This window comes from Phoca vitulina, unplaced genomic scaffold (genome assembly GCF_004348235.1).
Source record: "Phoca vitulina isolate PV1807 unplaced genomic scaffold, GSC_HSeal_1.0 scaffold20, whole genome shotgun sequence".
NCBI lineage: Eukaryota > Metazoa > Chordata > Mammalia > Carnivora > Phocidae > Phoca > Phoca vitulina.
The window spans coordinates 16,990,479-17,017,926 of record NW_022589723.1 but is presented as its reverse complement, the minus strand read 5'-3'; the positions used below and the strand labels follow the sequence as shown (position 1 = coordinate 17,017,926).

Below are 27,448 nucleotides of genomic sequence, written 5' to 3'. Positions count from 1 at the left end.
ATAGTTTTTGGCCAGTAAATAAAACTTGTTCTTTATTGATATAATTGAAATAACTTCAAACTTTTGCTCAAACTACTTTTTTGAGAAGTAAACGTTTATTGTTTTTAGGCGCATAAGTAAGAATTCTTCAATCATGTTCTAATCCTAAAACATTTTTAGGTTAATGCGTAGGAAATGCTTTTGGTCAGTTTCTAGATTGCCTAAATAATAGGTATTGGACATCATTTCAGATTAGGAGAATAGTCCTATAAAGCTGCTCAAAACTCAAAAAAGAGCTTCAAGCTAGGCTTAAATCTCATCGCAAATCTCTGGATTTCAGCCCAGCATGCATCTATACCCAAAATACTACCCTAATTGTCCAAAATCATATTCAGGCTCCTAACTTTGGCACAGATTCTTGGTTCAAGGTCATTCTTTAAATATTGCTTCGGGTCCATTTTATGGTCTTTTTATTTGGAACCAAAAAATGAAGGGAAGCTTGGTTTAGTTCTTCACTGCACCATAGAGAGATCCCTAGGCAATAGCTCTCAAATTGCAATTTTTAAAAAAGATTTATTTATTTATCTTAGAGAGAGGGGAGAGGGACAGAGGGAGAGGAAGTGAGAGAATCTCAAGCATGGGGCTGGATCTCACGACCCTGAGATCATGACCTGAGCTGAAACCAAGAGTTGGTGCTCAACCGAGTGAGCCACCCAGTCACCCCTCTCAAATTACGATTTAATGAAATTTAAGTGTTCTATCCAAATCAGAGAGAGAGTTGGGGGGCGGGAGCAATGTACTCTGTGTCAAGTTTGGGAAACCATATATAATCTCCTCCTGGAGTTTTGCAATTTATATTAGTATAATTTGGCTCAGAGTTTGCCTACTGCGAAACTTGTTCACTTTTATTTAACCTAATATTTCCCAATCAGTTAGCCACAGGAATTGTGCCACAGGAAACACCATTAATATCTCAAGGGACACTAGTGTCCTAAGAAACAAAAGTTTGGAATTGCTGCCTTAAGAAAAATCTGCATGCTGAGTTGATTCTGAATTTGTTCCAAATGCATTTTCTCAATATTATCTACAATTACATCTTAAGTTCACATAGGCAGATAAATGGAAAATATTACATGATAATTTTAACATAAGTATGGTATTTGAGCATATTGAAATATACCTCATTTGCCCTGTCTCATATTAACCATAAAAAATAAACTCAGTTTGCATATAGTCCTGATAAATAAAGATTATTGCAATTTTAGGTACAAATTTAACTAATAGATTCAAACCTCCTATTTGAGTATCATCTGCAATAATCTATTATTATTTCAACCTCTCTGTACACTATTTAGTTTGGTTTTGTTTTGATCTCAGAAGTTCTCCCACTATTATCAGTCTATTGCATTCCATTGCCCTTATTCTTTAAGTGCATCAAAAAAGTTAATAGAGCCCTATTTTATGAGGATCCTTTGTGTTTAAATCCACCCTAAACTTAAAATGCAAAATCTGGGGTGCCTGACTGGCTCGGTTGGTGGAGAGTGCTACTCTTGATCTCAGGGTTGTGAATTGGAGCCCCAAATTGGGTGTAGAGATTACTTAAAAATAAAATCTTTAAAACAAATATAATGCAAAATCCATTTATTTTTATATAAAGTCCTTTTTTTCCTTTCCTCTCTTGCCTATTTCTTCACCTATTTACAAAGATGTTGCCAACCTATTTATTCTCAGAAGGACACTAGCTAATGGCTCTAGCAAGTACTCATGCTCACTCTAGTAGAAGTGATTCCATTCTTATGCAGGGAAGTTGACTGGAACAGAGAACCTCCAGAGCCAGTTCTCCCCCAATATACATCAAACGTTTTCCCTCTGAGAATGATATTATCTGCCTGAAAGACAAATTTTACCTGGACATGGATATTAGATCATTCTTTTCTCTGCTTCCTCACCCTAATCCCTTTGTCTTTATATATACTACAAAAACCCTTTTGCACAACTAAGGTAAATAGGTAAATTTGCTTTGCTAGCAAATTAGGGATGGCTTCTCTACCTAAGTCAGGTGCAGATATAATCTCAAATGTAGTAGGTATGAATCTTGGTCAAGAAACAGTTAAATGTTCAGTGACTCTTTAATTTGGATTTCTGAACCATGTGAAAGGCAGAGGATTTTCATTTTCCAACCTATTTCGTGTGTAGAAAGACTGGATATGAACCTGGAGTGCATTATGCTAAGTGAAATAAGCCAGACACAGATGGACAAATACTACATGATGCCACTTATAGGAAGAATCTAAAATAGTCAAACTCGTAGAAGCAGAGAGTAGAATGGTGGTTACCAGGGGTTGGGGGGGGAGGGAGAAATAGGGAGGTATTAGTCAAAGGGTGCTAAGTTTCAACTATGCAAGGTGAATATGTCCTAGAGATATACTGTGCAGTGTAGGGCCTATAGTTTATACTGTTGCATGGTATATTTAAATATTTGCTAAAAGGATGGATCTTATGCTAAGTGTTCTTATCACAAAATAATAATAATAAATTAAAAGGCAGGAGGGAACTTGTGGAACTGATGGATATGTTTATGGCATAGATTATGGTGGTAGTTTCACAGATGTAGAAATTGGTCAATTTGTATACATTAAGTACAGATTTTTGTATGTCAACATACCTCAATAAAGTGTTTTTTTTTAAAGAAAGATTGGATATGGTTCAGAAAAGGAAGGAATTCATATGGAACCTCATTTCATTTAATGAGTTCTTGTTTCTCCATATTACTTAGATATGCGCAATTCTTGCCTTTTCTTCTGTGTGCCATATGTGAAATTAAAATATAGAAAAGTATTGTATTCCAGTAGTGATGCAAAAGAAGTTACTGTACTACCAAAAGTTTTTGATACAGAGAAAGAAAGCTAGGATCCTTAGAAAAGAAAGAAAGCTTTGCTTTAATCCCAAATTTACAAAGAAAACCAACCTCTAACTTCATATCCTTTTCACTAATCTGGATAGACCCTCTAGGCTTGTGGTTCCCACTTCCCTGGGTTTTCAGACTTCAGGTTGTCTCTTTAAATCACTGCCTTGAACTCTTGTGTGGTGGCCGTAGGAGATGAGACCCTAATTTGGGGGCATCTGTGTTCATAGTCATAAGTGGCTCATTTAAGTGCCAAGTAAGCTGGCACTGATGTCTGTACTCCAGGTCCCCTGCTGTAGCACCACTTGGAAGTGTCAGAAGAGATTCAGACCTGCCTGACATTGTGAGACTGTGGCACAGGACCTATTCTTCCCTGCAATGAACTCATTTGCCAAAGAAGCCTTCTTACATAGTAGCTACAGAGCTGTCATCACATGCATTTCCAGGCCAGTTCTCCAAATGTTGGAGCCACTGAGATTTGTCAGAGAGGTCAACTGGACCCAGAAGAACTTCCTCAATGCATAATTCAGTCATTCCTGATAAACCCATTTCGAAATCCTCCAGGGTATAAGTTAACTATGGAGCCATTTAAGGGCTCTGAAACATTCCTGGGACATGAGGGGATCCAGGCTGAAATAGAACCCTTGGTCCCATTGAATAATGGCTTTTAACATTTCTGCATAGTAAAATCACTAGAAAGCGTTAACGAACACTGATGCCTGAGTCTTCCCCACCTTCTCAGGATTCTGATTTAATTGGACTGTGGTTTCTCAATAATCTAATGTGATCCTCTAATGTGATCCAGTGGTTCTCAGTTTGGGCAGCATTTCAGAATTATCTGAGGAAATTTTTAAATTCCTGGTGCCCAGGCTGCACCTCATATCAATTTAATGAGAGTCTTTGTGGGTGGGACCAGGCATCAGTATTTTTTTAAAGTTCCCTAGCTGATTACAATATTTAGCCAAGGCTGAGTAATAGGAAAACCTAGAAAAGGGAACCTGGCTGACTGAAAGCTGTCTTCTTGCATTCTCTCCAATTCACTTGGGTCTCTGAATGCTCTAAAACTGTAGGCTAAAGAGTTCTAATACAGCTGAGTCAAAAGGGAAAATATATGTTCAGATGCTCTGGGTTGGCATAGAAAAGAAAGTCATGGTCAGTTCAGATGAGGATTTACAAAATAAATAAGAGATGCACCTGTGGCAATAAATTATGTGTACTTTGTAAGTGCCAGACACTTGTATTAGCCAAAAAAAAAGAGGAAAACTATACAATGAAAAATAATCTTTATTATTAGAATTCTCAAAGAATAGGTAATATTTCCAAATCTGCTCCCCAGCAATTTATCCATCTTCCATAATTTAAAGCCTTGACAACTTACTTAAGGGAATGTAGGTCACCAGTTCTACAGGATTGCATTTTGTCAGTAATGCTAGGATTTTGGTTCAATTCCATAGATATGTTTCTCATTGTCTCTTTTTTTAAGGTGGGGTTGCCCTGGTTTTCTTATTTTTGTTTTGATAATGTGAATTATTATTCTTTTATGTAACTTGCTAAGAACTGTTTGGAGCATAAGCAAGTTTACCATCTCCATATTTAGAGGTGGTATGTATGTTTGCTAGCTACTAGCAGAGATTATTGCTGAGTAGGATCTTATCCAAAGAATTGTTGACAATTGGGTTGCTGAAGATTTTGTGGCCAAAGTCAAATCCCACAACACTGTGTTTATTTGCTTTTTGCCAATTGTTAGGCCATATCCCGTCACAGTCTAACAATCCAAAAAAGAATATTGCCAAATCATTGGCTAGTTTTCAGAATGGCTAACCCTTTTCTTGCTATGGGCCTTACAATGCTTAATTCTAATAAGTGAGGCATGCTTTTGCTTGAGTCAGTAGCTTATCACAATTAAGGATTTCTTCTTAAAAGAAATGGGTCATATTGACCATGGTTGGGAAGAGCAAAAGTTTTTAGTAATTGGATCCCAAAAGCAAGAAAATCGTCTCGAGGGACTGAGTTCTTTGTTCCACATCTGTCTCTCAGGGCAGCTGTCAGTTGCCCAGTGCACTGCTGCCATCTCTCACTTGGCACCTATTCCCAGCTTAAACAGCAGTGTTATTTCTGTCAGGTGTGGAGTGATTGACTCTGTCTGTTGATGGAGTGCCTGGTCCAAAAATTATCTAAATTCACCCTCTTGCCCTTCCCCAAGGGGAGAGCTCTGATGACAACAGTGGAAGTGTTGACCATCCATTACCAATCCCTTTAAGATGTTATTAATGCTCTCCTTCTGCAGAGAACATGAATATTTATTTCATTTTAGAAGGGCATGTTATGCTTTTATTGCCCTTATTATTAGTTCAGGTTACGTTCCAGTTTTGTCACTTGCAAACCTACTATAAGGCCAAATGTGGAACCACCAGAGAGGACAGGCTTTCTTGCCTCCCGGGTGAGAATAGTATGTAATCTGAGGACCAGTTCTTCAGTAACAGCTTCTCTTCCCTCAGTGTCAGTAATGTGGTCCAGCATCTCCTGGCCTCTTGTGAATTCCTACATTTACATAGTCGGGTCTTACATGTCTATTAGTACAAGTCTTATTTTTGTTGGGTTCCTTGGTGTGCTTTTTCTGCAATTTACTCATTCTAATCTAGATTTAAAATATTTCACAAGACAACACCATAATTAAGACTGAAGTGAAAACTAATGATGTAATGTATGGTGACTAACATAATAAAATAAAATTAACTTAAATTAATTTTAAAAAAAGACTGAAGTGAGGTCCTCACAACTCAGGATAGCTTAAGTAATTTTTTAGTTCCCTAATGATATGAGACATGAGCTATCATATCCACCTCCCTACCACTCCCCTTCTCTTCCTCTAGGCCCTCCATCTATCTACCCCAGCCCAAGTTTCTGGAAACAGAATTATATATACAGCTTTTTTACCTCTTCTACTCACTCCAGTCCATTATCTTAGCAATGTCTTATAAGTAACATGTTTCTGAAGAAGTTATTCTTCCGTTAGTAAGTAAGCAGTCCTTCAAAACCTATTCATTTCATCAGGTAACTTTTCCCTTCATTCAAAGCAAAGCCGTAAGAATGGAGTGGGGACCTTCTCCTGGTAATGCAGAGAAAACTATGTTTCACACAAGCTAACATCTAACTTTTCATGCAAAATTTTATGATCTAAGACATTTAAATCTATACCATCTTAAAAGACCTCCAAAGAAAGGTGTTCAACAACCACTGCACACATTTAAGGCATCAGAATACTGAAAATGAAATGCAGAGTTTGATTCTGATCTGTCAAACTTACTGAACTCTGCTGCATTTCACTCTAGTAGACAAACCAATAACCTTTTACTCTCATTTTAAAAATAGGAAGGAAATATCTTTTGTTCATTTGTTCATTCATTCAATTAATGATTGAGGAATGTAAATAGTTTTCATATTTATAATTTCAAGTTTTTTGTTCTTCTTTGACTTCTTAAACAAATTTTGTTGAGCACTTTCTTTGTACCTGGATATAGTAGCTTCAACTTCACATGTGTCAATTTGCACATTTTATGTGTGGGGCATTCACACTTAAAATTAGTAAGGCTGCCCCAGAAATAATAGGAAATGACTACCAGAATTCTCTTCTAATAAGTTATTCTCCATTTATTTTTCAATGAAGCATTTCCTTTTTATCTTAGGATTTCCTAATAGACAACTGTGAATTAGCTTCTTTTTAACTATGATGAAGCTTGACTGGCTCCTTCCTCAATAGGATAGCAACACACCCTGACAAGGGTTTTAGGGTTTACTTAAAGCATCCCATTGAAAGTTTCTCTTTCCAGGAGAATTCACCATATCAAGAAAGTATACTTATATATACAGTCTATGAAAAAAGCTTATAGAAGTGAAAACTATTTATATAATATATATCCTGTCTTGAAGTACATTGCTATTGTGACATTCTGATTAATGATACAGAATGAATTTCTTTCTTTCTCTCTCTTTCGTTTTTACTGTAGAATTAGAGTAGAGGAGGAATGGTGTACCAAATTGGCTTTATGGTTACTCAAGGTTAATGCTAAATTGTGTTTCAAACTATAAAATAAGTTTGGCATCTTGTGTATGCTTACAAACACCTGAGTTTCATGGTTTCAAGAAATTTTAACGCAAAATAAAACACATATGTGAATGTGTCCCAATTGTAGATATTTTCCATCCCAAATTATTATGCATACTGTTCATTTTCACTGGATTTTACATCTAATTTTTCACTTTTCATTATTTGACAAAAGCATTCAAAAGGAATTAGTTGGCATACAGAAGAATTCTACAGTGCTTAGGTTTGATAACCATATTGCTACAATTTAAAATTTGTTCTGACAGCTCATTTATCCTTGAGATAATATTCACCTATCTCACTTAAAGTATGTGGTATTATATAATGAGTACTTAGATTTGTTCACATTTATGTGATATATTCTATGGATTAGAATAGAATAGACTGTAAGAACTAGAAGGTATATAGGAGATCATCTGTACATATCCCACATCTTGGAGATGAAAAAACCGAGAATTGGAAAGAATTAAAAATTGTTCCAGAATTATTCACAGACAGATATTAGACCTATGTGTCTTAACTTCCACCTGGGTTCTGTCTCCTCTACCAGGTTCCATTATCCATGATAAATCTCAATAATTTTTTTAAAAATTGATTATAATCCAAATTCTGTTGCTCACATAGGAGTGATTATCCACAAAACCTTCCTCCAAATAGTTATTTCTTTACCTAAACTTTAGTATAATCAGAACAATATTCTAAGACTAATATGATAATTTTATTAATAATAGTAATAATTAAACTATAGTTGTTAATAATCCATTAAGATGGCCTTAGCATTCTATGTCAATTATAGTTACAAAGAAGATCCTCTTATTTACATATTGGAAACATAATTCCCCAAATTCCCACTTATTGGTTCATTAATTAAGAAGCCTAAAAATCATTCATTAAACAAGCAACAAAAGTTTCAAGTACTCACTGCAAGCAAAATGTACTGCAAGTACTGAAGCAAATGTTTACACCATCAACCCCATGCCTTCTTTTTCAATTGACTTTAACATACTTAATATTATAAGATGATATAATAATATTGTTCAAGTGCTAGTAATACAAACAAAATTGATTTTCATTCAGGGATTTTAAATTCTTACTACATATGCTGAGTATTTTACCCCATTAAATTTAAAACTATTGAAATTGTTTATTAATCATAACTGCTAAATAGTAAGTCCAACCCTGATATTTTAACATGAAAAAAAATAACTGATTTTTGGAGAAAATGTAAGGTACACTAACAGAATCATGGACATCTCTTCCAACTCACTTTTATTTCCTCCTTCACATTTATATTTCTCTTAAGGTAACATAAAACTATGGCATAGAAGATTTAAAGAAAATGTTAGGAAGAACCTATTTTTTTGTTAGGTAAATAAACAATCTAATACAAACTCATTATGATGTGAACAGATGAGGATACCACAGGTTCCCTTCTATTTTATAACTGTACACAATTGCACAAGTTGCTGAATGCATTTTTGAGCACAGATTAAGTATTTCACACTACAGAAATATTGTTTCAAAGAAAATCAAATTACTTTTTGAAATAAATTTTCTGTGCCTCACACTAATGAGTAGCTTTTGATGAGCATTTACCAAGTACTATTTTAGAGTTCCTAATGAGTTTTGCTAGAAGACAGTGAGTCACATTTCAGTGTGAATAATATCATTTACATTTTGCTTAGCTTATAAGCATTTTGAGCTTAGGACATTGGGATTATATTTTCAAATTGGCTTGGGTTATCAGTTTCAACTATAATATTGGTAGATTTGACGTGTTACAGTAGATGTTTTTGGAAACATAATCCAATGATCCCAATTTAGAGAAATTAAAAGATGATGGTTAATTTTTTTTTCCAAAAAAAAGAAAGGAAACTAAGGAAGCCTGTCACTTGAAAAATGATTCTTTCACAGATTAAGGTTTATACGCAGTGCTATAAATAAAGGACATTACTTACTGTAACTGTTCTTCATCTCTTGGGTTCCTTTGACTTTGCCTCGTTTATCAATCCTCAGATACCACTGTGTTCGACAGAAGAGTCTTCTCACTCTTATATCCCCTCCTTCCATGTAATCATAACTTCTTGTATGTCGCTCAGGGCTGGAACAGTTCACATTTGTAGCCATTTGCTCTGGAGTCATGTCATTGCAAGCTAAAGATATAGTGCCCACTAGACAGATAATGTGAAAGCATGATCTGTAGAGCAAAGTTGGCAGGATCCATGTCAGTATCCATTTGCGCATTATAGTGTAGTGCTCCGGGTGTTCATGAATAACATAATGAAAATTAAATCTTGAGTTGATTGTTGCTCCTAGGTCATTGACCTCTTCCTATCTGTGAATTGTAGATTGATTTAAGAAAGAGTAGTTGTTTTTATCCAAATTGTTATCCTTATCCTTTTAGTTCCTGATAACAATACAGGATTCCTCCTTAAATAACTCTCTGTTGGTATTTCCTTATAAAAACAGGTTGTAATAAGCTCAGTTGCTGCGACACTGTTTACTACTTGACTTCTGTTTGCAATGAGAGATTAAGAATAGGGAAGGGAGGGGAGGGGAAGATGAAAAATTGTATGTATAAATTTCAGTGGGTAAATAGTATTATAACAACAGTATAGTTTGTACTGTGAAGGCACATTTAAAACAGCCTTCACAGAGGATGTCAACATCTTCATCTCTCTCTATGTAGATTTATAAAAGTTATGCATTACTAGAGACAAATCAGACTATGATTGTACCATTTATTCCGGTTGCTATTTGGTAAGAAACATTTGCAGTTAGAGCTATTGATTTAAATTAAGTCCTGAAATCACTATTAACAAAGTATAAATGCTTTCCCTAGATTTGTTTATTGTATGCTTTTATGTTTGTGGTTAATCAGTTATTTTCTCCTGAACTACCCACATTTCTCAAGTTAAATGCCAGTATTGTCTGGAAAACGTCAACCTTATCTTTATGTAAGTTCTACAAGCATAATTACTATAGATAATTACATGGCTCAAAAGTCTGGTAACTTTACTTTTCCCCTCAGCACTAAAACCAGAGAAAGAAGTAAACTACCATTCAGCATTATTTTTAAAGACAAATAATAGTAACTTACTTGTTCTGTTGATAACAGCTGGATACACAAGAATTCCATGTCTGTTGTCTGCCTTGTGCAACTTGAGCCTCTCTACTGTAGCTACAAACTATTTTTCAGCTGAGAAATTCTCCAGCAGAATCATAATTGTTTCCATAAATCAACAGGCAAGAGGATTTTCTCTCTGTGTGAGCGCGTGTATGCTTGTGTGTGTGTGTGTGGAGCCTTTTTATTCAGGGCTTTTCGATAAATACCTTTGCTGACCTCATTGGAAGCAATTAAAACTTAACCAGTGAGCTGTTAGTTGAATACAACAGCAAGAATAAAGGAGGCTTATATAGTATTCATTCAATGGTCATGAGAGGGAGCTATGAACATGGTTTATGCTAAATCTACCAGTGGGTACCTACTTTGTAGAAACAGATCTCTGATTCTGAAGCAGTTAAAAGGGGAAAGGGAATTTTTTACACCATCTTTACAACATCGGAGTTGTATATAAGCTGAAAGATATTCTTTTGAACATATATAAAAGGGATTTTTGCTAGTTAGAAAACCTTTTCCATAGCTTTATGATATGTGCATTTCTACTGTTACTTCTTTGCACTCAGAATTTTAGAACAAAACTAGCCTGTGTTAATTAACTCACATCTTAGTGTTCTAAAGCACTATGTGGCCAAGTTAAGTGCATATCTTTCCATACAGAGGTATTTTACCATGGTATATGAGTATAATTTTTAGATTTTATATTCCTAGACTGAAAGTGAAAAGACCTAGTTTCTTATTTGAGCTGAGCCACTAATTACCAGTATGACTCTGGGCAAGTCACTTGGCATTTCTGAGTCTCAGCTACTACATTTGTAAAATTAGTGCATTAGTCTAAATGATTCTATGGTGCCTTGTAGTTTTAAAATTCTGTGACTTTGACTTGTACTAACTACTAATATAAGGAAGAGATTGCATACTTTTCAAGATTATAATCCTTGAAAATTAAAAATAAAGAAAATGGTTTTACACTGGTTATCAGTGTTTGACTCTTGCCTCAATAAGAACATTAGCACAATAAATAAATGTTTATGTAAGGATGGAATTATAAGAGCTATAGTTAACGTAAATAAGAGAAAGCTATTGTAGTTTCCAACATGAGTTATTCTCTCCTTTACTTCCTATTCTGGCATTATATATATAGTAGTGTTCTAGTGTTTTATTAGATATTTGCTGCAAAATAATTGCATTATAAATCTAAATCAATATTTAGGAATGTTTTTTGAAATTCTCTTTCCCATGTTAATACCCCCAACACACACACACACACACACACACACACACACACACACACCACTTGAAATGCACTATTTTACCACCAGGTGGTGCATATAGACCAAATAGGAAAAGGAAATTAAGTCCTTTCACTCAGATTATAGTGTATGTGATTTCTATGCTTTTGGGGAACAGACTCAAGAGCATGGAATAGTCTAAATGTACCGAGTTACTCTTTGGGCACCAGATTTTGAAATTTATAAGTTTACTAGAGCAGAGGAGGGTGGGCCCTTCTCTAATTGCATCTGTTGAATAGGTCACTCTAAAATACTCTATCATGTATTTCTCCAAAAGGAGGAAGAGGAGAAGGGAAAGAAAGTATGATGCTACTGTGTTCTGAATCATAGCCCTACAGGCAACAATAAGGAGCAGTGTCAGAACTCCTAGAACTTGGATATTCTCTCTAAAGAAGTGAAAATTATTAACAGTTCACATGTAAAAATATTCAAGAGCTACTTAATCCATCTGTTCCACACTGACCATACAGATTTTAAACTAAGGAATCAATAGATTAAAAGTCAAAATTCGCTAATTAAATGCTCAAGACTTAAGAGAAATGGATACTTTGTTGATAAAGACTGCTAGAGCCTCCTTAAAATCTGCTCTATAGGGTTAACTGTAAAATTGGAAACGAAGCACAAAATTGTGATCTATTCACTTTAAGTTCATTAGATGCTATTGTACTCTGTGATTTGAAAATATAATCCCCATAATATTAACAAGTGGCTTCTCAACAAGGGAACTATATTTAAATCTTTTGATTATCAGGACGCCTGAGTGGCTCAGTTGATTAAGCATCTGCCTTCGGCTCAGGTCATAATCCCGGAGTCCTGGGACAGAGTCCCACTTCCGAGTCCCACTTACGGCTCCTTGCTCAGCGGGGAGCCTGCTTCTCCCTCTGCCCCTCCCCCTGCTCATGCTCTCGCGCGTGCTCTCTCTCTGACAAATAAATAAATAAAATCTTTTAAAGAAAAATTAAAAATAAATAAATAAATAAAACTAACTTTTGATTATCTGTTTTCCTAATGGAAAATAATTAATTCAAGATAGGCCCACAACCTGTTTCACTAACACCACAGCTGTAATGAAGACTTCATTTATGCCCTTATTACACTTATACTTTAAGAAGTATTCTCCAGAAACCAAGAGTAACTTTAGGTATCTCTAGATGGGGTAACACTCTGGGTTTTTTTAAATTTTATTTTATTTAAATTCAATTAATTAACATATAATGTATTATTAGTTTCAGAGGCAGAGCTCAGTGATTCATCAGTTGCATATAACACCCAGTGCTCATTACATCACATGCCCTCCTTTCTGCCCATCACCCAGTTACCCCATCCCCCCACCACCTCCGCTCCAGCAACCCTCAGTTTGTATCCTGTAACTAAGAGTCTCTTGTGGTTTTTCTCCCTCTCTGATTTCATCTTATTTTATTTTTCCCTCCCTTCCCCTATGATCCTCTGTTTTGCTTCTTAAATTCCACATATGAGTGACATCAGATGATAATTGTCTTTCTCTGATTGACTTATTTCGCTTAGCATAATACCCTCTAGTTCCATCCACATCGTTGCATATGGTAAGATTTCATTTTTGAAGGCTGAGTAATATTCCATTGTATATAGATACCACATCTTCTTTATCCATTCATCTGTTGATGGACATCTGGGTTCTTTCCATAATTTGGCTATTGTGGACATTGCTGCTATAAACATTGGGGTACAGGTGCCCTTTTGGATCACTATGTTTGTATCCTTTGGGTAAATACCTACTAGTGCAATTGCTGGGTCATAGGGTAGTTTTTTTGAGGAACCTCCATACTGTTTTCCAGAGTGGCTATACCAGCTTGCATTCCCACCAGCAGTATAAGAGGGTTCCCTGTTTTCCTCATCTTCACCAACATTTGTTTTTTCCTGACTTGTTAATTTTAACCATTCTGACTGCTGTGAGTTGGTATCTCATTGTGGTTTTTATTTGTAGTTCCCTGATACTGAGTGATGTTGAGCATTTTTTCATGTGTCTGTTGGCCATCTGGATGTCTTCTTTGGAGAAATGTTTGTTCATGTCTTCTGCCCATTTTTCATCTTATGAGAGAAAGTCACCATCAGGGAGTACTATATAGAAAAGTTACATGGTGCTATGAGTGTCCACAACAGGTGGCAGTAGGGAAACTTTCCCTGCAGTAATGCCAGTAAAGCTGCAATTTAAAGGGTGAGTGGGGGCGCCTGGGTGGCTCAGTCGTTAAGCGTCTGCCTTCGGCTCAGGTCATGATCCCAGGGTCCTGGGATCGAGTCCCACATCGGGCTCCCTGCTCGGCAGGAAGCCTGCTTCTCCCTCTCCCACTCCCCCTGCTTGTGTTCCTGCTCTCGCTATGTCTCTCTCTGTCAAATAAATAAATAAATAAATAAATAAATAAATAAATAAAGGGTGAGTGGGAATTAAGCAGGTGAACAGGTACCTGTAAATGTACAAAGACCCTGTATTTAAAGAGAACATGTTTTTTCAATGATGAAACACCAGTATGGTTTTATTAAAGGGAATGAAAAGGACTGCAGTGCATGGAGAGGCGGGAGAGGCAGGCAGGATCCTGTTGTGCTATGTTAGGGAGTCTGATCTTCACCCTAAAAGCAATAAGAAGCTGTTAGAGTATGTTAAGCAAAAGGGTGACATGATCAGGAATAAGTTTATGTAATATTAAATTATGTTCATTTATCTTGTTTTTTCTATTCTTCATATTTTCAAAAAGATAGCCAAACTTTGTAATTGGAAAGGAAAGATGGGGGAGGAAAAATGTCACATACACTTCCTGAGTTGTATAAAACCTGAATCCACCTCACAGTGTTGTGCTAAGTACTGTGAAAGGAGCATAGAGAAGTCTACTTGGGGAGCCAAGCTCCTATATTTCTGGAAACACTGTAGCACACAGGAGAAGCAGCAAAGCTCCAGAGAGTAAGGACTGCCTCATGTGTCTAAACAGATGGGGCCCTAAGCACCCCTCAAAGATTTCCCTGTTTCAAAAAGAAATCTGAAAGCAGCAGGAGGCCCATACCTGAAGGAACTGTGTGAGCAGAGTCAGGGAACACCCAGAAGGAACAAGAGTAGACAAATGACTCAAAAACCAGAGGGCCTTGCCTTGTCTCTGAATCCTATCCCATCTTGAGGCAGAAGAGGGTAACCCAGGAACAATGGAGGTTAAGTTTTTTACCAACCTGGGGGGTAACATTCTCAAAGTTGAAACAAGGTTGATTTATAAACATAATTTATATGTTATTTCTTGCATATTTGAGATTATGGTACAAGACCTACTTCTACTATATTCCCACAGCTAGCATCACACTATGGATTTATCTTCATCTTTTCTCCTGTCAGTCTCTTTCCATAATTTTTTTTCCATTCCATAAATTTAGCCCCAATTTTGGATTATGCCATACAACCAATATTACTTACTTCCTTGATCTACTCACTAAACAAATATTTATCAAATAGCTACTTGGTACCAGATGTTGTCCTAGAGTTTTGGAGATACAATGGTGAATACTCTGGAAGGAATATTCCAGGAGAATACTCTGACCTTACAGAGTATGCATTCCAGTGAGGGAACAAACATAAACACATAAATCTGTGGTGTAAGTTGGGGGTGGATATTAGGATGCAAAGAAGATATTCAAGGAGATAGGGGTAAATGAGTAAAGGGACCTACTTTAAGTAGAAAAGTCCTGTCTGGGGAGGTAAATTTTAAGCTTCCTGGAACTTCGAAGAACTGAAAGAAGGCCAATGTATATGAAGTCCATGAGCAATGGGGAGAATAGTGAGATACAAATGAAACTGAAAAAGTAGGCAGAGGCCAGATCCTAAAGAACTTTGAAGGTCATGGTAATAGGAGTTTAGGTTTATTCTAAGTGTAATAGGAAGTTGAAGTATAGGTGTGTCTGCTCCAAACCTGATGGACCTGGGCAAAGACAGTGGTTTAAACTCGGGAGTAAAATCTCAAAAAGTAAATGAGCAAGGCTGGGGTCCCTATAAATCCTCAGTCATGTAAACTTTGTGGTTATTCTTGGCATAATGCCCTAACATTTTAAAACTAATTGTATATAAGGTACAGAGTCTGAGTCTTATGTTCAAAATTGTGGTGTGCCTATGACTCAACTATATAAATATCTCAGTTTACAAATGTAACTTGACTTTTTGTGTCTTTGTCTATAAAAGTTTGTTTTATTTAATTTAATATTTATAAAAAGTCTCTGAAATGCTAATCTAAAGTTAAAGTTCTTCAAAATATATTATTACTTTTCTGAATTACTATGCAAGTTTAGACCTAGAGCAAGATCTCTAGAGTTATTAGTTCTTTATTTTTTCAATTTGGAAATTTCTATATAGAAGTTATATTATGCAGTTCACTCTTAATTGGCTTGACTCCACTTAAATTAATGCTTAACTTTACAAAGAATCTGTCTCCTTTATTCAGTGCTATACATTAGTGCCTACTTTTGACAGCATAGTGCCACTCTAGCAGTTGAAAAGCATTATAATGAGTAGGGAGAGAATTTTGCTTCACCCCTAGGAGAATATCATGAAAAACAACAAAGACCCTGTGCAATTAGGGTTATTACATTCTTTGCTTTAAGTTGTCATTCTTTGGCTCCATATTCATTGTCCACATAGCAAGGCAGCAAAATATGGGGTAAAACTAGCAACAAAAATTTTTTAAAATATTTCATAAATGTCAATGTGTTAATAACAAAATTGATTTTTTTTAATTCATTAGCTTTAAAACCAGTACTTTTTAGCAGCAAATGAACTTTTCTCTTTTTTTTTTAAGATTTATTTATTTATTTGAGAGAGAGAGTGCGCACACATGGTGAGAGTGGAGGGGGAGAGACAGAGGGAGAAGGAGAGAGAAACTCAAGCAAACTCCTAGCTGAGTGCTCAATATCCTGACCATGAGATCACAACCTGAGCTAAAACCAAAAGTCGGCCACCCAACTGACTTTGCCACCCAGGCACCCCAATAGCAGATGAACTTTTCAAAAGTAGCGGAAGGAGGCAGAATAAAGATAATTATGATAGCAAAGAAAGAGAAGACTGTTAATGGAGTTCAACAATTTTAGTATAAAGATACATCCATGAAAAGCCAGGTATCCATTAAATTATAGGTTCTTATAAACCTGTAGCTAACAAAATAACTCATGCATAAGAGAAAGGGCGTTAATACTTCTCCTTAGGCTTCTCTTCAAACTAAACATTCTTGCTATCTTTAAATATTACTCAAATTTTCCTCTCGATGGTATTTAATATTAATTTAGTCATACTTAGTCCTCCTTCTTCATCTAATCAATTCCAAAAGTTATCAATTCTACCACCACAACTTCTTCCACACCTGTTTCTGCCTGTCAATTATCACCTTCATATCCTAAGGCAAGTAATTGTTTTTTCTCATGTCAACTCTATTTCTAAGTCACCTCCTTGCATCTCCTCCTTCCGACCTCCAACCCATTTTGTGCATTGCTATCAGGTTAATCTTTCTAAAGCACAGTTGTAATCATGTTATTTTTCTGCACAAAAGTCCTCAGTAACACCCCCATTTTTCCTGAATAAAACTGTAGTCTTCTTTTTCTCATATAAAATCTTCTGTTCCCAACATCCTCTGTGGCCCTCAATATTTCTCAAACACTACTCTCTCACTAGATTTGGGGTGAAGGGAGATACACTTCCTCCCCACTTCTCTTCTTGGTAGGGAAAGGACTAACAGAGAAGAAATCCTCCTCAATCATAGGGGAAGAGAGGGAAAAAATGAAACAAGAAGAAACCAGAGAGGGAGACAAACCATAAGAGACTCTTAATCTCAGGAAACAAACTGACGCTTGCTGAAGTGGAGGGGGGTGGGAGGAATGGGTTGGCTGGGTGATGGACATTGGGGAGCGTATGTGCTATGGTGAGCACTGTGAATTGTGTAAGACTGATGAATCACAGACCTGTACCCCTGAAACAAATAATACATTATATGTTAATAAAAAGAAAAAGAAATCCTCCTCACAAATCCTCTCTCTCTACCTTCTCTCCCCACTCTCTCTCCCGTCCTTCTTTTATCTTCAGTCTTCATGAGGAATCCAAGAATCATGTCATCAGATATTTCCTTTGAATTTTACATATTGAGTTTTCAGTGATGCAGTAAAATCCTTGATCCTATATATTCTGTTAACTCAGCTAATTACTTCAAATCATCACTTACTATGTATTTACATAATATACAAATATAATAGAAGATAAGCAAAGTCCCTGACTTCATGGAACTTAAGTTATGGAGGAGGGGACACATAAAAAGAATTCTGATGACATTGCAGGAAGAAATAAATAGGTTACTATGGTAGCAAATAACACAAAAGAAAAGGGAAGAAAGGGGTTGTTGGAATCTAGGCACAGAAGGCTTTTCTGACAAGGTAACATTTAAGCTGAGATCTGAAGGATAAGAAGAAATCAGAAGTGGCAGCCCAGGGGTGCCTGTGTGGCTCAGTTGGTTAAGTGTCTGCCTTCGGCTGAGGTCATGATCCCAGGGTCCTGGGATGGAGCCCCACATTGGGCTCCCTGCTCAGCGGGAGCCTGCTTCTCTCTCTCCCTTTGCCACTCCTCCTGCTTGTGCTCCCTCGCTCTCTCTTTCTCTCAAATAAATAAATAAATAAAATCTTAAAAAAAATAAATAAAAGAAGAAGAAAGAAGTGGCAGCCCATTCCAGGTAAAGGTAACAGGGAAAACAAAAGTTCTGAGGTGAAAATTAGTTTAGTGTGTTCTAGAAATTAAAAGGTGACAGTATAACTGGAGCATAGTGAACAAGGGGAAAGTTAGGTGATATGAAATCAATGTATGTAGGGTCTTGATACCAACAACAGGAATTTTTGGATTTGATCCTAGGTATAATGGGTTATGATCAGTGAGTCATGTGATCATTCTAAAACCATGAAGAATGGTTTAAAGAATGGCAAAAGCTGAAATAAGGAGACCAGTTAGGAGGCTATGGCTGTAATCCATGTTGGAGGTGATGATGACCTAGACTAGGATTGTGGATGGAGAGAGTGAAAGAAGTGGGCAGATCGTCTATGGCCATACCACTCTGAGAGTGCCTGATCTCGTCTGATCTCGGAAGCTAAGCAAGATCAGGCCTGGTTAGTACTTGGAAGGGAGAAGTGGGAAGATCAGTATTGGGGACAAAGCTTGATGATAGATTCAATCTGAGAGACAAGAAGGAGTCAAGATTCAATTCCAGATATCTGACATTTGCAACAGGATAAATAGTAGTGCCGTTTTGCATAGCTAAGGAAGCTTGGGAGAGCAATGGATGGGAAAATCAGGCAGTTGGAAAGTCTATCTAAGAGGAATGGTATAAACCAAAACTCTACTCAGTCTGGATCAGAGCGATCTGGACCTCTTACTTCCTTGCAATGAGAACCAGTAAGCATCTTGCAAATCAATTACCACAAAAATGTGGAAGTAGAAACAGAATCTCTTTTTAAGGAACTCTGGTGCAAAAGGAAAGTTTTTCTCATGGCAGTATTAAGTATTTTGACGAAAATGTTAAGGGCCATCCTCCCTCATTTTTCTAATTATGAATGTCTCTGACACTCAAAATGTCATAGGCCCCATGAAGTGATCAGAACTCAAGCTATGTTATTGTAAAAGCCTAAAACAGTTTTATTCTTTGATTTCAGCCATAAGTGGGTTTTAAATTTGTCAAAATGTAGGTTAGGGTACAGTGTTCAGTCAATTCTGGTGACACTGAGAAAGAAGTTTCTTAGTAACAATGTTGGCATTTTAAAAAAAAATTAATACTTAGTACCTCTTTGATTATTTTACTTAAAAGAAAATTGCTTCTATAGTCTATATTTCCTTCTGTAGAAAAAAATATGCTAATAGAGGAATGTTAGAGTGGAGTAGTTCACATCAGCATGTAGATTACACAACAAAAAGAATATGTTAAAACTAAAATTTTGCCTAATGGCAAGAAAATAGGTTAATTTGGGGAGGGGGCAAAAAGACAACTATATCATTCATTTGATAGTGCCAAAAGAACAATAAAACAAGACTGATTTCTTTCTAATAGAATTTTTGGCTACACATGATTATAGCTTTGGTTTCCTAGCCTAAGTAGCTTGGAAGTTGGAAACATTGTATCATGAATTTAGAAAGGTGCTAAATTAGTGAAAATCCAAATTATAGCATATTTTAAAAGCAATACTGTTTATTAATGCCAAGTACTATATTTGTAATAAATAAAACTGTTACCTAGTTTAATTTTATCCATAAGACAAATACGGAAATAGCTTATCAGCTTCTGTAAATGTGGATATGAAAGTACTGAAAATTGCTTTCTCTCTTAAATGTTTTTAAATTTCCTGTGATAACTGATTTATCTTATTAATTTGCACTATCTGGGAAATTTCTGCAAAGCAAAAAGATAAATTTCAATCCAAACTCAATTTGAATGCTAGCAAATTTTGAATTTAGGGACTCTAAATGAATGAAGCTTTACTATATTTTAAAGTATGTTGGGGTGCCTGGCTGGCTCAGTGGTGGAGTGTGTGACTCTTGATCTTGGGGTTGTGGGTTCAAGCCCCACATTGGGAGTAGAGATTATTTGGAAATAAAATTTTAAAAAAATAATAAGGTATTCTAAGATAGGATGCTTTATTAGGATAACATTCATTTTATTATTTTTCCCTTCAATAAATAAAATTAAAAGAGGATAATTCTAGTTCTTAGTACAACTAAAGGGCTAATTAAAGACAAGTCATGAGTGGTAATGAAATTATTTATGATGTACTCCTCCCTTCCCTCCCTTCATGCCTTCCATTTCATTTTATTCCATTCAGAATGTTGACATATTATGGTAATAAGGATACTTTATTTCTAACATAATGAAATATAAAACCAAGAAGCAAACTCAAAAGCATCAGAAACATTATTGTTCTTTTTACCCCTTGAAAAGGAAGATAAAGGATAAAAAAAAAATTATGGATTATTTTACTATAACCAGATCATGTCATATTTTAAGCTTAAAGGGGGATTTTTTTTTTCTTTCCACAATGGTCCTCATCTCATTAGTACTTATTCCCTTTAGACTGAGAGACCATCTTGTCCTGCTTTTTACTTTCTTAGTTTACAGTTGAAATTAAATTATGCTATTTCCTTGGTGATACCACATGCTTACAGAGATTTCAAATTTCTTGGTAGTGTTTTAAATTCTGAAACTGTTTCTTAACCTATTTGTCCTCCTCCCCTTTCTCTCTGCATTTTTCTTCTCCATATTTTTTTAAAGATTTTATTTATTTATTTATTTATTTATTTGAGAGAGAGAGAGAGAGAGAGAGCACGGGGTGGGGGGAGAGAGAAGCAGACTCCCCACTGAGCTGGGAGCCCGATGTGAGGCTGAATTCCAGGACCCTGGGATCATGACCTGAGCCAGAGGTAGATCCTTAACCAACTAAGCCACCCAGGTGCCCCTCTCCTCCACATTTTTTATTCTCTTTTCCTCTCTCTTTCTGTCTCTTGCTCTTTCTCTTTCTCACTCATAAATGCACACATGTACACTTTTTCTGTCTACTTATGCTTCAAGTTTCTGGAAACCTCCTTAGGTCATTCTTATATTAATATTCTACTTGTTTATCTTTTTTTTTTCCAGTAAAGTCCTGAAAAACATATCTGGTTTCTATTCTAATCATACTCCTCTGAGAATAACTTCATATTATGGAAGTCAAACAATTCTCAAATAATAACCCATAATGATGCAACCTCTGGTGATTTAAACCTTTATCCAATAATTTTAAAAGAGCCATTCAAGTCTTATTTGGCAGGCTTTTTGTTTTTTTCAGGTAAAGTTTATGGAGGTAGGGTTTGTATGGGCAATCATTTAAAGCAAATTAATATTTGGAAACGTAGTTTTTCAGAAGAGAAATCTCAGAAACTGAACATAGAAAATGATTCACTCTTCTCATTAGCAATTCACTTTTAAGAGTCCACAGTTAATGACACATATAAAGTGTCATGGGATTGAGAAGATAGCACAATTTGTATGTTAGTTACCAGCATTACTCCCCATGTTCTCTGCTCTCTGTTCTGTGCTCCTTTCTAAGTTCAATGTTGCTGAGCACTTCACAATCCCACTTACCCCTCCAGTGACCCTATGACATTGGTGTTCACTGTCCATTTTATAGCTGAAGACACAGGTTCAAAGTCACATTGTTAGAAAGGAACTGTTGCAGATCTGTGTTATTTATCCCCTTGTTATTCAAAAGACAATTCCACAGACTAGTAGCATCACCAATACCTGTGATGTTGTTAGGCCCCAGACCTAATAAAGTAAAAACCGGATTTTAAAAAGATTCCCAGGTTTGTTTTTAACCTTATTTTTTGTATATATATAAGTTTTTCTTTCTTTAAATTTTGGGATACAGTTTCTTATAACAGACCAAAATATACCCTAAATCTAGTGTATGACATTGTCCTAGTTCCCCGCCTGGTCACATTCCTTTTTTTTTTTTTTTTTTTGATTTTTTAAATTTTTTTCAACCAACTTCTTATATTATCAATTCCTTTTTTAAAATCTTTTTTACTTTTCATCTTTACACTCATATTCCATCCCTTCGTCGCATTTACCCTTATTTTTGTATATATATGTTTTTCTTTCTTTAAAATTTTGGGAGGGAGTTTCTTGCCTCCCAGAATCTAGTGTGTGGCTCTGTTATTTTCACCAGCCTGCTCATATTCTTTTCTTTTTTTTTCCCCTTTCATTTCACCCCGGTTTTGGGTCTCTTCTGATTTGCCTAGTGTATATTTTTCTGGGGTTGTTGTTACCCTTTTAGCATTTTTTTAGCATTTTGTTCTCTCATTCATCTATTCTCCTCTGGACAAAATGACAAGATGGAAAAACTCACCTCAAAAAAAAGAACAAGATGCTGTACTGACTGCCAAGGACCTAATCAATACAGACATTAATAAGATGTCAGAACTAGAATTCAGAATGACGATTATAAAGATACTAGCTGGGCTTGAAAAAAGCACAGAATATACTAGAGAATCCCTTTCTGGAGAAATGAAAGAACTAAAATCTAACCAAGTCGAAATCAAAAAGGCTATTAATGAGGTGCAATTAAAAATGGAGCCTCTAACTGCTAGGATAAAAGAGGCAGAAGAGAGAATTAGTGATATAGAAGACCAAATGATGGAGAATAAAGAAGCTGAGAAAAAGAGAGATAAACAACTACTGGATCATGAGGGGAGAATTCGAGAGATAAATGATACCATAAAGCAAAACAACATTAGAATAATTGGGATCCCAGAAGAAGAAGAAAGAGAGAGAGGGGCAGAAGGTATATTGGAGCAAATTATAGCAGAACTCTTTGCTAATTTGGGGAAGGAAACAGGCATCAAAATCCAGGAGGCACAGAGAACCCCCTCAAAATCAATAAAAATAGGTCAACACCCCGACATCTAATAGTAAAACTTACAAGTCTCAGAGACAAAGAGAAAATCCTGAAAGCAGCTCGGGACAAGAGGTCTGTAACCTACAACGGTAGAAACATTAGATTGGCAGCAGACCTATCCACAGAGATCTGGCAGGCCAGAAAAGACTGGCATGATATATTCAGAGCACTAAATGAGAAAAATATGCAGCCAAGAATACTATATCCAGCTAGTCTGTCATTGAAAATAGAGGGAGAGATAAAAAGCTTCCAGGACAAACAAAAACTAAAAGAATTTGCAAACACCAAACCAGTCCTATAAGAAATATTGAAAGGGATCCTCTAAGCAAAGAAAGAGCCTTAGAGTAACATAGACCAGAAAGGAACACAGACAATATACAGTAACAGTCACCTTGCAGGCAATACAATGGCACTAAATTCGTATCTTTCAGTAGTCACCCTGAATGTAAATGGGCTAAATGCCCCAATCAAAAGACACAGGATATCAGATTGGATAAAAAAAACAAGACCTATCAATGTGCTGTCTGTAAGAGACTCATTTTAGACCCAAAGACACCGCCAGGTTTAAAGTGAAGGGTTGGAAAACCATTTACCATGCTAATGGACACCAAAAGAAAGCTGGGGTGGCAATCCTTATATCAGACAAATTAGATTTTAAACCAAAGACTATAATAAGAGATGATAAAGAACACTACATCATACTTAAAGGGTCTATCCAACAAGAAAATCTAACAATTTTAAATATCTGTGCCTCTAACATGGGAGCAGCCAGTTATATAAGCCAATTAATAAAAAAATCAAAGAAACACATTGATAATAATACAATAATGGTAGGGGACTTTTACACCCCCCTCACTGAAATGGACAGATCATCTAAGCAGAAGATCAACAGGGAAATAAAGGCTTTAAATGACACACTGAACCAGATGGACTTCACGGATATATTCAGAACATTCCATCCCAAAGCAACAGAATACACATTCTTCTCTAGTGTCCATGGAACATTCTCCAGAATAGATCGCATCCTGGGTCACAAATCAGGTCGCAACCAGTACCAAAAGATTGGGATCATTCCCTGCATATTTTCAGACCACAATGCTTTGAAACTAGAACCCAATCACCTGAGGGAAGTTGGAAAGAACTCAAATACATGGAGGCTAAAGAGCATCCTACTAAAGAATGAATGGGTCAACCAGGAAATTAAAGAAGAATTTTTAAAATTCATGGAAACAAATGAAAATGAAAACACAGCTGTTCAAAATCTTTGGGATGCAGCAAAGGCAGTCCTAAGAGGAAAGTATGTAGCAATACAAGCCTTTCTCAAGAAACAAGAAAAGTCTCAAATACACAACCTAACCCTACACCTAAAGGAGCTGGAGAAAGAACAGCAAATAAAGCCTAAACCCAGAAGGAGAAGAGAAATAATAAAGATCAGGGCAGAAATCAATGAAATAGAAACCAAAAAACAGTAGAACGGGTCAACGAAACTAGGAGATTTTTCTTTGAAGGAATAAATAAGATTGATAAACCCCTGGCCAGACTTATCAAAAAGAAAAGAAAAAGGACCCAAATAAATAAAATCATGAATGAAAGAGGAGAGATCACAACCAACACCAAAGAAATACAAACAATTATAAGAACATATTATGAGCAACTATATGCCAGCAAATTAGACAATCTGGAAGAAATGGATGCATTCCTAGAGATGTATAAACTACCAAAACTGAACCAAGAAGAAATAGAAAACCTGAACAGACCCGTAACCACTAAGGAAATTGAAGCAGTAATCAAAAATCTCCCAACAAACAAGAGCCCAGCGCCAGATGGCTTCCCAGGGGAATTCTACCAAACATTTAAGGAAGAATTAATACCTATTCTTCTGAAGCTATTCCAAAAAATAGAAATGGAAGGAAAACTTCCAAAATCATTTTATGAGGCCACCATTACCTTGATCCCAAAACCAAACAAAGACCCCATCAAAAAGATTTACAGACCAATATCCCTGATGAACATGGATGCAAAAATTCTCACCAAAATACTAGGATTATTCACCATGACCAGATGGGATTTATCCCTGGGCTGCAAGTTTGGTTCAACATCCACAAATCAATCAATGTGATACAATACATTAACAAAAGAAAGAACAAGAACCATATGATCCTCTCAATAGATGTGGAAAAAGCATTTGACAAAGTACAGCATCCTTTCTTGATTAAAACTCTTCACAGTGTAGGGATAGAGAGCACATACCTCAATATCATAAAAGCCATCTATGAAAAACCCACAGCAAGTATCGTACTCAATGGGGAAAAACTGAGAGCTTTTCCCCTAAGGTCAGGAACACAGCAGGGATGTCCACTCTCACCACTTCTGTTCAACATAGTACTACAAGTCCTAGCCTCAGCAATCAGACAACAAAAAGAAATAACAAAGAAGTGAAATTCTCGCTTTTTGCAGATGATATGATGCTTTATGTGGAAAACCCAAAAGACTCCACCCCAAAACTGCTAGAACTCACACAGGAATTCAGTAAAGTAGCAGGATACAAAATCAATGCACAAAAATCATTTGCATTTCTATACACCAACAACAAGACAGAAGAAAGAGAAATTAAGGAGTCGATTCCATTTACAATTGCACCCAAAACCATAAGATACCTAGGAATGAATCTAACCAAAGAGGCAAAGGATCTGTAGTCAGAAAACTATAGAATACTCATGAAAGAAATTGAGGAAGACACAAAGAAATGGAAAACGTTCCATGCTCATGGATTGGAAGAACAAATATTGTGAAAATGTCTATGCTACCTGGAATAATCTAGACATTTAATGCAATCCTTATCAAAATACCATCAACTTTTTTCAAAGAAATGGAACAAATAATCCTAAAATTTGTATGGAACCAGAAAATACCCCGAATTGCCAGAGGAATGTTGAAAAAGAAAAGCAAAGCTGGTGGCATCACAATTTTGGACTTTAAGCTCCATTACAAAGCTGTAATCATCAAGACAGTAGGGTACTGGTGCAAAAACAGACACATAGATCAATAGAACAGAATAGAGAGCACAGAAATGGACCCTCAACTCTACTGTCAACTAATCTTTGACAAAGCAGGAAAGAATATCCAATGGAAAAAAGGCAGTCTCTTCAACAAATGGTGTTGGGAAAATTGGACAGCCACATGTAGAAGAATGAAACTGCACCATTTCCTTACCCCCCCACACAAAAATAGACTCAAAATGGATGAAAGACCTAAATGTGAGACAGGAACCCATCAAAATCCTAGAGGAGAACACAGGCAGCAGCCTCTTTGCCCTCAGCTGCAGCAACTTCTTCCTAGAAAGATTGCCAAAGGCAAGGGAAGCAAGGGCAAAAATGAACTATTGGGACTTCCATCAAGATAAAAAGCTTTTGCACAGCAAAGGAAACAGTCAACAAAACCAAAAGACAACTGACAGAATGGGAGAAGATATTTGCAAATGACATATCAGATAAAGGGCTAGTATCCAAAATCTATAAAGAACTTATCAAACTCAACACCCAAAGAACAAAATAATCCTATCAAGAAATGGTCAGAAGACATGAACAGACATTTCCGCAAAGAAGACATCCAAATGGCCAACAGACACATGAAAAAGTGCTCAACATTGCTCGGCATCAGGAAAATCCAAATCAAAACCTCAGTGAGATACCACCTCACACCAGTCAGAATGTCTAAAGTTAACAAGTCAGGAAACGACAGATGTTGGCGGGGATGCAGAGAAAGGGGAACCCTCCTACACTGTTGGTAGGAATGCAAGCTGGTGCAGCCACTCTGGAAAACAGTGTGGAGGTTCCTCAAAAAGTTGAAAATAGAGCTAGCCTACAACACAGCAATTGCACTACTGGGTATTTACCCCAAAGATACAAATGTAGTGATCCGAAGGAGCACGTGCACCCCGATGTTTATAGCAGCAATGTCCACAATAGCCAAACTATGGAAAGAGCCTAGATGTCCATCAACAGATGAATGGATAAAGAAGATGTGGGATATATGTATATATACAATGGAATATTATGCAGCCATCAAAAAAATGGAATCTTGCCATTTGCAACAATGTGGATGGAACTAGAGGGTATTATGCTAAGTGAAATAAGTCAATCAGAGAAAGACAAGTATCATATGATCTCATTAATATGAGGAATTTGAGAATTTCATAGGGAAAGGGAGGGAAAAATGAAACAAGATGAAACCAGAGAGGGAGATAAACCATAAGAGACTCTTAATCTCAGGAAACAAACTGAGGGGTGCTGGAGTGGAGGGGGGTGGGAGGGATGGGGTGGCTGGGTGATGGACATTGGGGAGGGTAAGTACTATGGTGAGCACTGTGAATTGTGTAAGACTGATGAATTACAGACCTGTACCCCTGAAACAAATAATACATTATATGTTAATAAAAAATTTTTTTTAATTAAAAAAGAAAAAGATTCCCAGGTATTTCTTATGCCTTTAATGTTTGAGGAATACTGCTGTATTTACCATTCTGTTCTTTCCCAAGCACTTTCCACTATAATACAGTGGTACCAATTATTTTAAAAGTAAAATTGGTTCTT

At 36.3% G+C, this 27,448-nt stretch overlaps 2 protein-coding genes across 4 annotated transcripts in view; one reads left to right on the top strand and one right to left on the bottom strand.

The window, feature by feature from the left end:
• Window positions 1–10,426, bottom strand: part of FGF7 (fibroblast growth factor 7) — a 57,308-nt gene extending 46,882 nt beyond the window's left edge. Inside the window, exons 1-2 of one of the 3 annotated variants that reach the window (XM_032417959.1) lie at window positions 10,090–10,426; window positions 8,948–9,324 (exon numbers count right to left, since the gene is read on the bottom strand). In XM_032417959.1, the coding sequence (XP_032273850.1) occupies window positions 8,948–9,233 (286 nt within the window). In that variant the 5' untranslated portion in view covers window positions 9,234–9,324; window positions 10,090–10,426. Of the gene's footprint in view, window positions 1–8,947; window positions 9,504–10,089 lie in introns of all 3 variants that reach the window. The other 2 variants (XM_032417958.1, XM_032417960.1) reach the window with 2 other exon arrangements.
• The window catches only part of FAM227B (family with sequence similarity 227 member B), a 210,254-nt gene that overhangs the window by 124,722 nt on the left and 58,084 nt on the right, over window positions 1–27,448 (top strand). The window lies entirely within an intron of this gene.